Here is a 14,732-nt window from a genome sequence, read left to right on the forward strand (position 1 = left end):
GTACCTTCCGGATTTGCTACACCATCTCTTGGCGGCCTTCTTTAATTGAAGCCTGATGCATTTGGCAGGTACCAGGTTGGAAGAAAGATGGTCTTCTGAGTTAATACATTGTTCAAAGTGCAGAATGTTCATAAGCACGTTCTCAAATAGCAGCTGCTGAACTGGAGATAATCCATCAAGAGTTGTGTTATGAAGTCTCTGTTCTCTCTTGCTGAGCAAGACAGTTTGGCAGTTGGCCTGAGATTGTTAGACCGTATGTTCCAGACACATTATATGCTTTTGACTGATGCTTCTGACTCAGCAAAAGCTATGAATTTTGAGCCTTTTCTACTGCAAATATAGCATCCTTTTATGGTTTTCAAGGAAAGGAAAGGAAAGGGAAAGGGAAAGGGAAAGGGGGAGGGGAGAACTCAATACTATTAGTATGATTTTATTATTTTTTATATGATCTAAATGTGCCCTGACATGAGATAGTTATAAGGTAAATATTAGATAGGATGTCAATTAGATGGAAAATATGAAAATCATAGCTTATACCAGCCTTCTTTGACCAGGTTCTCTCCAATTGGGGTGGCAAATGTGAGTCGAGTTATGCTGGCTAAATGACCACAGAAGTGTCTTCAGACAATGCTGGCTCCCTTGGCTAAGAAACAGAGATGAACATCGCCCCCTAGAACATCGTCAACCACCAAATGCTTAAGCATTCTTTACACATCATATCCTATATATGAATAGCACCTCCACACCACTCCTTGCATTGCCTTCCACTTTCACAAATGGCAAGCGCCCTGCGTGGAAGGCTGAAGCAAAGATGGCAAGACACAGTAAATGCAGTCATGAAAGTTGCCCAGTTGGACCAGGATGCTGTGTTTGATTGTGCAAGAATGGTGTTCACCAATCCAAAAAGTGAACCCAGCACCTGCGAGGATAACACTAGGATGATGATGATGATGATGATGATGATGATGATGATGATGATGATGATGGTGATTCTTTGATATCTCTTGTTTTACTCTCCCTAGGTCTGATTGATCTAATATTGCATATGTTAGTGGTTAGGTAAAGAGATTTAAAATACATCGTTCTGCGAATAAGGAGCTGAGAGAAAAAAATCTCTTTTAAATAAACACATTATTAGAAGTAAAGAGAACATCCCAAAATTCGCCCTTAAAATAGGCACCTGCAGAATGGCATACAAATTTACATTCTTGTTATTCAGGTAAGGAGCAAACTGTTTCAATTCAGCCTCCATTCACAAAAGCTTCAAGTAAACAAATCTTTCATAATAAAGGCTAATTGACAACTGCAGAACACCAAATGAGGGACTGCCACAACTTAATTGTAGGTCAGTTCTCTTAAGCTTCATGCTATATTTAACACTGGCCTAGCAAAAGCTGCTGTTTGCGCCAAAGGCTCTACAGCAAAGTTTTGTGTATACAGAATACATGAAAAAATTACCTCGACTTTCCCAACAAATAAATAAGAAAAAGCCAGATTGCATCCTTTCTCACAACAATAGGCCATGACTTCTCTAAATGGCTCCATTTAAAGACATTGTTTAGAATATAGATAAAATGCTGTTCGATAAGATTCAAAAGAGTTACCTAAGAAATAAGTTTATATATAACTATTACCAAGAAAATAGATGATAGCTAATTTCTTATGGACAGTTTAATCACCTCTGTTCCACAAAATAAGTAATCAAAAAAGGATCCACTGAAATGTATATGAGCAATTTTCATTCTTTGGGCTTTCAAAAAAAGCAAGTACAAAGTTTCCAGTTCCACAGAGAGAGATCTGAGAAACATGGTAAATTTAGCTTTGAAAAAGAAAGGGATCAGGTAATATAACATTCTTCCAAGTACCCTTTCCAACGAGAACTCACTCCTATATTCCCCAGGGCTTGAGTCTTAGATTCCAGTTGGTAGCAAAAACTTCCTAGGGGTAAGAACTATTCAACAGTTAATCAACTAGTGAGTGCTCAATTTCCAGAAATGCTCAAGGAGAGACAAGACAGCAATCTATCAAGATGCTTTAATTTGGATTCCTGCACCAAGCAGCAACCAGGACTCAGAAGCCTAAGAGCTTTCTTTAAACTCTAAATAATCAACCTTCTTTTTTATCTCTTTCCTGACAAAGCCAAAGGGGAGGCTGCAAAACCATTATTCTCCTAGCCAACTATTACCTCAGCAACTGCTTCATAGGGTGGGGTGTGAGAGAAGATAATAATAAAGATAGGAGCCAATATTTATATCCACTGTATTAGAAGCAAAATTTACTTCAAGAAGACTGGAAAGAGTATGTGCTGTCTTATATTTGTCTTCTTTATTTATACTTTTGTCCAGGAGCCCAAGAGGTCATGCAAAGTATTCTCTCTTTCCCAAAAAAACACCGAGAAATAAATTGGGTTGAGAGTGTACAGTATCTGGCCCAAAGTCACCCAGTGGGTTTCCAAGGCTGGGAGACACTTGAAGTTGTGTCTTCTCCGTGCCAGTCCAACATTTCAACTAACACACCACATTAACAGATCTCTTCACCATTATAAATCATCCTTTCCCCAATTTATTCCCTTCCAAATTAATTTACAGCATAATTCCCAAAATGTCAAGCCAGCTTCAATATCTTCAGAGGGTATGTGACTAAACCTGAGTCATAATATAGTCCATGACTTGCATCAAATACTGTGACATTAATAAGGGTAGCATTTGCATTATGAAGTCACTGCATCCATGCCATCATTTTCATGTAATCTTGATTTCCTGAAGATGCCTCTACATTATGGCCCTCTGGGAGCTGTAAAGCCAGCCTTTGGAGGATCCTGAGCAAAGAAAGCAATCATATATTAATCACAAAAGTTACAATATTGCCTATTTCTGAGTGCTCTGTCATATTAAATGACATCAAATTAAAATCTCTGCTTCTCTGTGTCTTATTATTTTATTTCCATTTTGTCTTTGGAGATCGTTGATTATGCTATTTACATTATCTATTTTTGAAGAAATATAATTTAATCAACACAATATCCCTCATCACCAAAGGGATATTGTGGTGATTAAAATATCCCTATATTTTAATCAACGTATTTTTACCGAGTTATGCTTTGGATGAGAATACTGCATGGAAGAAACTTTGTGCAGTATTCAGATCTAGAGTGTATCCTATACCAAATACAAAGTACTAAAAGAAAAGAATAATACCAAGCAGCACAAAGAACACTGATCTGGAAAAAAAAATTGGAGAAAAAAACCAAGCTTTGATTTAGTCACAACTCAGCCTCTTCTAACATAAGAGGCACTGATTCAACTGTTAAGCAGAATGTTACCTATGAAAACTATGCAGTAAAGATACAAAGGGAAAAGGCAATGTTTAAAGAAAGTTTAGAATCCATCTTCTGTACTTTTGGAAAGACTGAAAAATCTTCTTTTCAAAAAGATGCAGTTGAGTCTTGTTTGTTTTAATCTTTCTTATTCTACTCACTGCCCCAACCTTCTACTTCAAACAATGAATTGGGCAGAATCCCCCCAAGCAAAGCACAAGGAAATAAACAACTTTTGCTAAAATGCTAAAAGTCCTTCCCCACCCAATTTAGGAAAAATCAGAAGGCCTCCCCGTGATATCACCTCATCCATTCTACATCTATGATCTATACCTCATAACAATGTATTTATGATTTTCTCCAGTTCTTAAGGCATATCAAAAGTACTCTAACGTACTTTTCTCTGCTCTCATTCCCACCTAAGAATTATTCTGCCTCAGTGCTAAGGCTAATGGGATCTCTCCTGATTCACTGCGCTGATACATATACTGAGTTCCTGTCAAATTTGGAGAGGGTGGGAACAGGCTGACAGGTGGCTGGGAACCAACTTTTTAATTCAGTGCAATCACTGGTGGGGCATCTAAAAATACTGTTTGCCTCCCTGCTTCTCTTGCCACTTGTGCTAGGCGGGATAGCAGGGGAAGTTGGGAGATCTTGCTCTCTATTTGGGTTTTTTTTTTTTTTTTTGCCAATTCTCTTATCCTAAAGAGGATAAAGGATAAGTAGGATAAAACAAATGGATGGGTACAGAAGGAGAATCTCACATGATGGAATCGAGTTCTGCAATGAGCAGAACAGACCTAGGAAAAAATGCCCAGAAGCTACAGGGGCACAAAGCAATCAAAAGGAAGTGTAAAGATCCTTGACTATATTTTCACCATCATAATGCTGTAAATTGCATTTATGACAAAGCTTGTTTTGAGAGAAGAAGAAAAACACTACTTTCATATTGGATCAGGTAAATATTAACAATTGGGGATGAGACATAGACACTGCCACGTAGATCTCCAAAAATGTCAAGTGGTATACTCAGCCACAAAAGACTGCCCATTCATATAACATTCTTGACATTCTACATACATTTAAAAGGTACAGGTTCCCCTCGCACATATGTGCTAGTCGTTCCCAACTCTAGGGGGTGGTGCTCATCTCCGTTTCAAAGCCGAAGAGCCAGCGCTGTCTGAAGACGTCTCTGTGGTCATGTGTCCAGCATGACTAAATGCCAAAGGCGCACGGAACGCTGTTACCTTCCCATCAAAGGTGGTTCCTATTTTTCTACTTGCATTTTTTACATGCTTTCGAACTGCTAGGTTGGCAGAAGCTGGGACAAGTAATGGGAGCTCACCCTGTTACGCGGCACTAGGGATTCGAACCACCGAACTGCCAATCTTTCAGTCAACAAGCTCAGCATTTTAGCCACTGAGCCACCACGTTCCTGTATTACTTACATTACATTATTGGTAATTGGTAATGCCTTCAAGTCAACATAGACATCCCTAATTTAGCACCACCCAGATTACAGAAGGCTGCCATATTACTTATATATGAAATATATATTTTTATAATAAATATTATACTATATTGTATTGCATATGTTATATTATATTATACTGCACTACAATATACTACACTACATCACATTATATATTATATACTATATTATTATACTATATTATATTATCCCGCCTCTATTATTTTTACAAATAACTCATGGGGGCGAACATATCAATACATTTTCCTCCTCCTATTTTCCCCATAACCACTCAGTGAGATGAGTTGGAGTGAGTGATGATCATCACTCATTATGCCATTATGATATTCAATCTGAACTTTTTCAGAGAATTTTCTTACAAAACAAATACAGCGTTCTTTAGAATACAATGAAACACCATTAATATTACCATGCAATAGTAGTGTATCATTCATACTATGGTACTGTATAATATCACTCATGCTACTATAATCTGAAAACTATTTAAATAAATGCTGTAACAACAATTTACTTAGTCTGCACTCATGAATGCAAACAAAATGAGTGGTGTGAAAAAAAACCAAGCAATCTGAACAAATATATCTGCATATGGGAGAACAGAGCTGTGCAATAATATCTTCTGTGGGAGAGATACATAAGCTCCAGTGGGCATTTATTTAACCAACTTGGCATTCTGACAAGCATAAATAGTAAAGCAAAAACTGCTTCTACAGAGAACTAATTATAGCATATTTGTATTTTTCAGCCTCTCATTGCAGAAAATAATATAAGAACACTTTGAAGTTTTTGCAGGAAAAAAAATCCCTTGGATGAGTTTGCTGAATTTTGCAATCCTCATCATTGAGGGTAGCCCAAGAGAGAATATGCAACAATTCAGGACTCAGAAAAGAGTACCAATCCTAGATGTCACATCAGTAGTGGGTTTCAATTTCGGCCGCTACCGGTTCGTTTGTGGGCGCTCACACGCTCACACATGCGCATGACGCTTCTGCGCATACGCAGAGACATCCGGATGGGTGGGTGGAACCTCTCGCTACCGCTACCAGTTTGTCCGATCTGAGGTGAACCGGTAGCAACCCACCACTGTGTCACATCTAACTAACCTTCCAATCATCCTGCAAAATAGATCAGTATCAGTAGCTTGCCTAAAGCCCTTTAGGGACTTACCCATGGAAGAGCCATGATGGCTCAGTGGTCAGAATGCAGTATTGCAGGCTAATTCTGCTGACTGCCAATAGTTCAATTCTCACCCGCTCAAGGGTGACTCAGCCTTCTATCCTTCCAAGATTGGTAAAATGAGGACCCAGATTGTTGGGGGCAATATGCTGACTCTATAAACCGCTTAGAGAGGGCTGTAAAGCACTGTGAAGTGGTATATAAGTCTAAGTGCTATTGCTATTACTACCCTACCGTACACAGTAAGTCTCTAGTTCAAAGTTTTTTTGCAGCTAAACCTTCTCTCATATTGCCAAAAATTACAGGGAAGGTTCTGTTACATCTATACAGCAGAAAAGCTAGTTAAGCTTTCCCAATGGAACATAACGTGGGACATACTACACAAAAGATTTTCAAGAAATGATGCAAATACCACAAATTGGGTGGCCCCAAGAGAAAAAGTCCTGCTGAATTTAGGTTTGATTCTTTGAGTCAGAGGTTCAGGTTTCAAATAAACATGCACAGTGTTGGGCTGTTACTCAACCGAAATCTGTACTTGGAGGTAGATCCAATTGTACATCAGGCTGCTAGATACACAAGTGAGACTATAAACATAAAGCTAATGCCAAACTCAGCAAATACGTAAAAAAAAAACCAAAATGGGCTTTGACTTACCTGAAAGCCCCTTCTGATTGTGGTGGGTCCGGCGGTCAGGTTTGGGTTTACACCCCTTCCGATATGATGGATTGGGTCTGCTAGCTGGAAAGCTCCTCCTCCTGCTGTTGCCTTCCAGCTTTCTGAAGAAATACGATTTGGAGCAGACCGACACGGTGAGCTGAAAGAGAAGAAAGGAAACCCCAGGACCATGCCGGATCGGTCCGGGTCAGAACAGGGTGGGGCTGACCGCCGAACCCACCACAATCAGAAGGGGCTTTCAGGTAAATCAAAGCCCATTCTCATTGATCGTGGGTCCGGCAGTCAGGTTTGGGACATACCAAAGCCAACCTTATAGGGAGGGAGAAGCCCGGGCCGAAGGTCGCATCCGTGGACCTTGTGTGGACCTGCTGTAACACCCTGCGGCCAAAGGCCGCATCCGCCAAAGTGAATCTATCTAGGTGATAATGACTAATAAATGGGGTAGGAGTCGACCAGGCTGCAGCCCGGCAGATCTCCTCCAAGGAGGCCTGAGTGACCCAAGCAGCCAAAGTGGCCGCACTGCGAGTGGAGTGGGTCGTTATACGGGGAGGAACCGGGAGAGCCTGTGACTCATAGGCTGTGGCTATTGTCGCCCTAATCCAACGCCCAACTGTGACTGATGATATTTTTTGGCCCATGGTGGAAGGTTGGAAGGAGACCAGGAGGGACTCCGTCCTCCTGAAGGAAGAAGTCCGACGGATGTAGATCCGGAGGGCTCTCCTCACGTCTAAGGTATGCCACGCCCGTTCTAAGGGATGGGAAGGATGGGGACAAAAGTTAGGCAGGATAAGTTCCTGAGCCCGATGGAATGGGGAGTTTATCTTAGGGAGGAACGTGGGATCCAATCTGAGGATCACCATATCGGTTTGGAAAATGCATAAATCGGCCCTGATTGAGAGGGCCGCCAACTCCGAGATACGCCTGGCCGAGGTAATGGCCAGGAGAAACGCTACCTTGTAGGATAAGAAGTGGAGAGCTACCTCCCTAAGAGGTTCAAAGGGACCCCGAGTTAAGGCGTCTAGAACGCAGGGCAAATCCCAGGAGGGATAGCGATGGATGGGCGCAGGGCGGAGGTTGGAAGCTCCTTTGAGGAACAAGCGTATAAGGGGACAGCTCGAAAGGGAACCTTTAGACCCACAACACAGGATGGTAGAAAGGGCAGCCACTTGCCTGCGTAAGGTGTTAGGAGCCAAACCTGCCTCGAAGCCATCCTGGAGGAACTCCAAGACATGTAATGTAGTGGCCGACGTGGAGACAATGGACCTCTGGACACACCAGGATGAGAAGGATCTCCAAGTAGAGTCATAGATTCTTGTGGTCGACGGGCGGCCTGGATAATGGTGACAATCCGGTCCGGAACCCTAGCCGCGCCTAGCAATTGCCGCTCAACCGCCAGGCGGCTGGCTGTAGCCAAGCAGGGTCTGGATGGAGGAGGGATCCTTGGCGGAGAACCACGTCGCCCTGAGGAAGATGCCACGGCTGACCGACTGACAGGGCTCGGAGGTCCGCGAACCAAGGGCGTCACGGCCAATAAGGGGCGATCAACAGAAGTTCCGCACGCAGGAGGAGCATCTTCCTGACTACTTTGGGTATCAGGGGCAGAGGAGGGAAGGCGTAGAGGCGGCCGGGTGGCCAGTCGCTGTAGAGAGCGTCCACGGCCTCTGCCCCTGGCTCCAGGAATCGAGAGAAGAACCTCTCTGTCTGGCGATTTGCCCGGGTGGCGAACAGGTCCGAGACTGGGTAGCCGAAGACGTCCGTAATCCTCCGGAACAGATCCGGGTTCAGGCTCCACTCTCCGTGGTCCACTGCTGCTCGGCTGAGCCAGTCCGCTTGGACGTTTGCTACCCCCAAGATATGTGAGGCCCGGAGGGACCTCAGGTGTCTCTCCGCCCAGGCTCCCAGTCTCTCGGCCTCCGCCATGAGGCAGCGAGAGCGGGTCCCCCCCAGGCGGTTTACATGGGCCTTGGCGGCCACATTGTCCATCCATTGTACGAGGATGTGTCTGTCCTGTACCTTGTCCCAAAATACCCTGAGAGCTAGGTGGATGGCCCGTAGCTCCAAAAAATTTATGTTGTGACCCAGGTCGTCCTGGGTCCATTGACCTTGGGCCATGAAGGTGGCTAGATGGGCCCCCCAGCCCTGAAGGCTGGCATCTGTGGTTAGAACTAAGCAGTGTGGTTCTCGAAATTCCCGGCCTTTGAGAACCGCCCCTGAAATCCACCACCTGAGGGACAGGAGGACCTTGTGTGGGAGGAGGACTGAGCGGTTGGAGGTCGCCAGTCGTTTCCTCTGGAATGGGAGCAGGAACCACTGGAGGTCCCTGCAATGCAAACGTGCCCACGGGATGATCCCTATACAGGAGACCATCTTTCCCAGGAGCTGAGACAGTGATGCCAGGGAAACAGGTCTCCCTGATAACACTGACTCGACCAGTGACCGCAGACTGGAGAGATGGTCCTGAGAAAGATACACCCTGCCCTGGACAGAATCGATGATGGCCCCGAGATGTTGTATGCGAGTCGTGGGCATCAGGTGGCTTTTGGCCAGGTTGACGGAAAACCCATGGCTTTCCAGGGCCTGGAGGGTGGTGTCCAGGTCCTGGCGCGCTAGAACCTCCGAGCTGGACTGGACCAGAAGGTCGTCGAGATAGAACTGGATCCTGATGGGAAACATTCGGAGGTGGCCCACTAGCGCGGCCATTAATTTTGTAAAAACTTGGGGGGCCGAGGAGAGGCCGAATGGAAGGGCCCGATACTGATGACGACGACCCGCATAACAGAACCGGAGGTACTTGCGAAAAAGGGGGTGGCTGGGGACATGGAGATACGCCTCTGTCAGATCAATTGATGCGAGGTAATCTTCTACCCTGATGCCCTCCAGGATGGATTGGAGGGACTGCATCTTGAATCGACGGTATACGACCTGTCGATTCAGAGACTTGAGGTCCAAAATTGCCCTCCATCCCCCCGACGACTTCTGAATCACGAACAGGCGTGAGTGCTGCCCCGGAGGTATCAGCTCTATGGCCTGAATTTCGATAAGATGTTGGATAGCTGACACCATCCGGAGCCGAGATGTCCGATCCCTGGAGACCGGACACCGCAGAAATCGCGTTGGAGGGGTGGAGAGGAATTCTAGGGAGAGGCCCACCCTGACCGTCTCCCTGACCCAAGTGTCCGAGGACGTGACCTCCCATTGGCTGGCGAAGAGCGCCAGGCGGCCGCCAATGAGAGGGTTGGACGTGCAGTCAGCATGATCTGCGGGAGGGGCGCCCCCGACCCCCGCGAAAGGAATGCCTGAACTGGCCCCGCTGGGAAGGAAACCCCTGTCGGTCCTGGGGACGCGACTGACGGGCCTGAAAGGGTCGTTGGGACCTGGGACCTGAGTAAGCACTGTCGGGCGCCCGAAAGGGACGAAAGGAAGAATTGGCCTGGTGCACAGATCTACGGGACATAGAAGGTAGGATTTTGCGTTTGTCCCTGGACTCCACTAGGAGAGGTTCCAGGGGGGCACCGAACAGGAGAGGGCCCTGAAAGGGGGAAGTGGCGAGGCGCCACTTTGACTTGGCGTTGGCCTGCCATTGTCGAAGCCACAGCAATCTACGGGCAGAGACTGAAGCTCCCATGGCCTTGGCAGCAAAGCGAGAGGAGTTAAGGATTGCATCAGCCGAGTATTCTAAGGCCGCTAATACCTTATTGATGTCTTGATGTGAGCGTGTATCAGCCACTGGAAGACGACCTTGGAGTTGTCGCAGCCAGAGGATGGATGCTCGGTTGAAGAAGGAGGCCGCCATGGTGGCCTTGACTGACCATGCTGTGGCTTGGTGAGACTTGACGAGTGCGTGTTCAAGATGACGTTCCTCCGGGCAGAGGCTCTTATCCGGAGGACCAGCGATGTTTGAGGTTGCTGACAGCGCGGCCACAGGGGCGTCAATCGAAGGAACCTGTAGTAGGGAGGAAAGCTCCGGGGCCACATTATAAATGTGTCAGTTTAAGGAGTTGGGAATGGGGCCAGAGGCAGGAGACCCCCATTGTTTGGTAAGAACGTCTCGGAACAATTTGGGACCTGGAATTTCCTCTGTCTCCACTGTGGGTTCCTCGAACAAGGGGACAGCTGAGGAAGTCCCTTCTCTGGAAGAAGGGCCGGGTTGTGCAGCCGAAAGGCCAGTAGTGACCTTGGCCTTGTGCAAAAGGGACCTAAACATATGGGGCTTGAAAAGACCAACAAAGGATGGTTGGTCGGGGGATAAATCATCGTCATCAGATAAATCTGGATCCCTCAAATCCTCCCCAGCCACAGAGGCTTGAGCGGAGGCGCCCAAGGAAGGGGCCCTGCTTACGAGATGGCCTCTGTCGGTGTTAAAAACAGAGCCCTCCACATCGATGAGAGATGGGGATTCAGAGACCCAAGAAGCCGTGCGGCGTTGCCAGTCCGCTGCTATGCCCTGTAAAATGGCCTGCTGGATATAGGCCGCAAGGGAAGGTGAAATCACAGGTGTCTGTGGTTTTTCTCCACCCGCTTGAGGGTCTGAATTGGGGATGACAGAGGCAGGTACAGAAGGCTGTACCACTGGGGGAATCTCATCCTCTGGAGCTCCAAAGAGTTCCTTACTAACTTGCCCTTGAGTAGGTAGATTGAGGGGATCCCCATCTGGGGATAAGGCTGGGGCTTGGGTTGGGGGTGTTGTTATGGGGCCTGATGGAGTAGAGGCCTGGACTAAGAGAGGAGCAGGGCTTTCCACCTCCTTAATGGAGGCGTTCTGAATCGCTTTTTGTATTGAGCATTCGATGGCTTGGTGAAGCCTCAACTCCTCTTTGGATCTAGAATCAGATGTTTTTGAGGAGGATTTCTTAGAGCACTTGGCCGGAACAGAGGAGGATGTCCCCGGTTGTTGGCCGTCTGGCATGCCATGCTTCGAAGCCTTGGGCAGTCTGGAAGAAGCCATCCTAGGAATAAGCAATGGGAGCCTCACTAAGAGCGAAATCTAAACAAAATGGCGGCCGGGGGAATGAGCAGGCAAAATGGAGGCTCGCCACGAGGTAACAGTCAGAAGAAGGCCTAAAGGGACAGGGCCCCCAATCCCCCAATGTCCAGCTGGAAGACTTACTCTAGCTGGTCCAAGGTCCTGCTGCCACGTCTCCGGCTCGTCCGCTGTGGTAGGCGACGTCCAGGAGACTGTAGTTGCTGTGGCTGCCGTCCGGCAGTCAGGGAGCCTTCCGCGCTGCTGCTGAGGTGTTTGGAGGCAGCGGAGCGCGATGCCGAGAATGAGCGGTTTTTGTGGATTAGCCGAGAGGCGCTCGTTAAGGGGCCGCGCTCTCCAGCTCGAAGCCTGCAACCAGCGAGGCGCTCCTGATTAGCGTGAGGGGGCAGGGATCGCCGTTTAAAACGGCACAAAAGGCTCGGCTGGAAGTCTTTTGTTTTTAAGCGGAGCGCAAGAGGCTTGGCTCAGGCAGGCTCTAACGGCTCCGAAATGGCCGTTGGCAACGTTTTCGGTGGTGAAGCCTTCGCGTTGCCAGGGGAGGCTCTACCCAAGGGAGCCTACGACCCCCACCGCAAGGAGATCCTCAGCGGTTTTGGGTGCGAAGCCCTTCTCGCTGGGAGTTAAACCGCAAGGAGCTGGTGCCTAAAAGTAACACTAACTAAGCTAGGAAATTTGAGAAATAATAAAAATACCAAATTATTGATCATGGGAATAGCGATCAAGTCACAGCTCAATTTTTTCGTGTCTATCCAAATCGGATTGAGTCTGAAAGCTGGAAGGCAACAGCAGGAGGAGGAGCTTTCCAGCTAGCAGACCCAATCCATCATATCGGAAGGGGTGTAAACCCAAACCTGACCGCCGGACCCACGATCAATGAGAAAAACCAAGGGTTTGACATCCCTTTAGTCTCTGGCATGATTCATGTCATTTCTTTATTTTAAAGCTCATATTACAATTGAAATGCCAAGCCTCGTAGCTAAGTAATAATCAAAAAGACTAGGCTAAAGAAATAATGTGCAAACCCACAAAAAACTGGAAGCATTCTGAATATAAAAATTTCTCAGAGTAATAAAAACAACAATAATGTTAGTTCAAAGATCTATCCTGGGGTGGCAATTCTGCCTCCATGAAGTGAAACACCACTTAATATAAAAGCTTTAAAACAAATACAATTTTTTTCATATCCCTATTTTTACCATTTCATTCAGATTCATTTGGAATCAATCAAATGTATTTATGGGAAACGTCAAATTGGCAGAATAACCTAACACGAATGTGTCTTAGCTGTTTTTTGTTTTTTATCCAAGAGCAATTCCTACATACTATAGGAATACATATTGGAGCCAATATGACAGAAGTAAATAAATTACATCTCAGGAATAACAGGAGTATTGATAGATCTATGATGCAACTTTTGACCCACCAGACCAAACATAACATTTCTGCTACTTAATATAATTGGATTGTTATTTGACAAACTTCAACTTTAAATGTCAAACAGGCATCAAAATAGGATGATGTACCACATGTCCATGGCTAGTGGGCTATGATCAACTTGTATAATTGAGCGTATTGGTGTCAGCTCGACTGTCATGATTGGAAAATTGCCTGAGGCAATAATGCAAGCTACTGGCAATAGAAATGTGAATCTTTAGTTCTGCTCAAATCACAGATATGTAGTGAGGGCTTCATCTCAAAGTGTATTTTTTTCTATTTGTTTTAAACCAGTGGAGATATTACTAGTTACAAAATAATAAAGATGAGTAAGTTATCATAATGTAAAAAAAAAAAAGCATAGACTTGTATAAAGGTTTAAAGAAGGCTTAACATAGTTCTTCAGATGAGTTTTACACAACATATATTTTGTTTACATAATCAAATATTGGGTTTGCTCAGATATACAAAGATAGCTTATTAATACATGAAACTGAGCTGATTGTTCATATTGTTGTTACAGAGGGTGGAACTGAAGTAGATAGAATCAAGGAGTCTCACCACATCCAAGGCACTTTTGTGAAAATCAACCTTCTGTGCATTTTATTCTCTCTGTAAATTATTTAGGATCTTAACTATGAGTTAAACCAAACATGGCATTAGTCACATACTTTGGTCCTGCATAGTTGCTTTTTTTTATTAAACAGCTAGCAAAGTGTGGACAATGTAGCTTAAAGAGAGCATTAAACCTTGCTTTTCCATTGTTTTCCTTAGAATTCCATTCCTGAACAAATTTTTGGTTTAAAACTATGGAGGTATGTACAGCCATGTCAAACATAACTGAGAGTTCAACTCAGCCTGAAATAACTTTCTACTGCAACTACTATATTAATCAGAACCTCATTTCCACTAAAACATTTGTGAGTCCTCACCAGAGGTAGGTTTCAACAGGTTCTGACCGGTTCTGGAGAACCGGTAGTGGAAATTTTGAGTAGTTCGGAGAACAGGTAGTAAAAATTCTGACTGGCCCCACTCCCACCTATTCTCTGCCTCCTAAGTCCCAGCTGATCGAGAGGAAATGGAGATTTTACAGTATCCTTCCCCTGCCACGCCCAACAAGCCATGCCATGCCCAACAAGCCACACCCACAGAACCGGTAATAAAAAATTTTGAAACCCACCACTGGTCCTCACCTATTTTAACAGGGACAAAATTCTGATTAATTATGTAATCTTGTATCTGTTTACTCTGGCCAAGTTCATTGAGTTCAGCATAAAGTAGCTTTAATGGTAACTTAGTGAAATGGGGATAATGTTGGCAAACCTTTTCGGCACTGAGTGCAGAAACAGGAACACGCGCACATGTGCGGGAAACTGGAAAAGCAGCCACCCGGTGCACATGCACGCACCGGGAAGTTTTACAAATTTTAGCGAAGCTACCAAAATACATTTACCTTTGATCTAAAGCTACTTGCACTGGGCTAAAGTTTGTGCATTAGTGTGTTTAAAAAAAACACCCAGCCTTATAACTATTTTGTTCTTTTTAGATATTTATGAGTAATATGAATGCATATAGTTTTTATGTATTTCTTAATAGCTCACATAACGCAAACCAAGAACCGGACAAAAATAGTTCTCGTTGCTTGTTGGAAATAGGTC

At 45.2% G+C, this 14,732-nt stretch overlaps 1 protein-coding gene across 2 annotated transcripts in view; it reads right to left on the reverse strand.

Moving 5' to 3' along the window:
- Positions 1 to 14,732, reverse strand: part of SDC2 (syndecan 2) — an 86,317-nt gene that overhangs the window by 54,423 nt on the left and 17,162 nt on the right. Inside the window, exon 1 of one of the 2 annotated variants that reach the window (XM_070940441.1) lies at positions 6,639 to 6,855. The exons of the other annotated variant lie outside the window; for it this stretch is intronic. Coding sequence (XP_070796542.1) covers positions 6,639 to 6,830 — 192 coding nt within the window. The 5' untranslated portion in view covers positions 6,831 to 6,855. Of the gene's footprint in view, positions 1 to 6,638; positions 6,856 to 14,732 lie in introns of those variants that run through there. 2 annotated transcript variants of the gene reach the window in all.

The sequence above is a fragment of the Pituophis catenifer genome, unplaced genomic scaffold, assembly GCF_029215685.1.
Source record: "Pituophis catenifer annectens isolate HBS135680 unplaced genomic scaffold, rPitCat1.0.hap2 SCAF_3, whole genome shotgun sequence".
Classification (NCBI taxonomy): Eukaryota; Metazoa; Chordata; class Lepidosauria; order Squamata; family Colubridae; genus Pituophis; species Pituophis catenifer.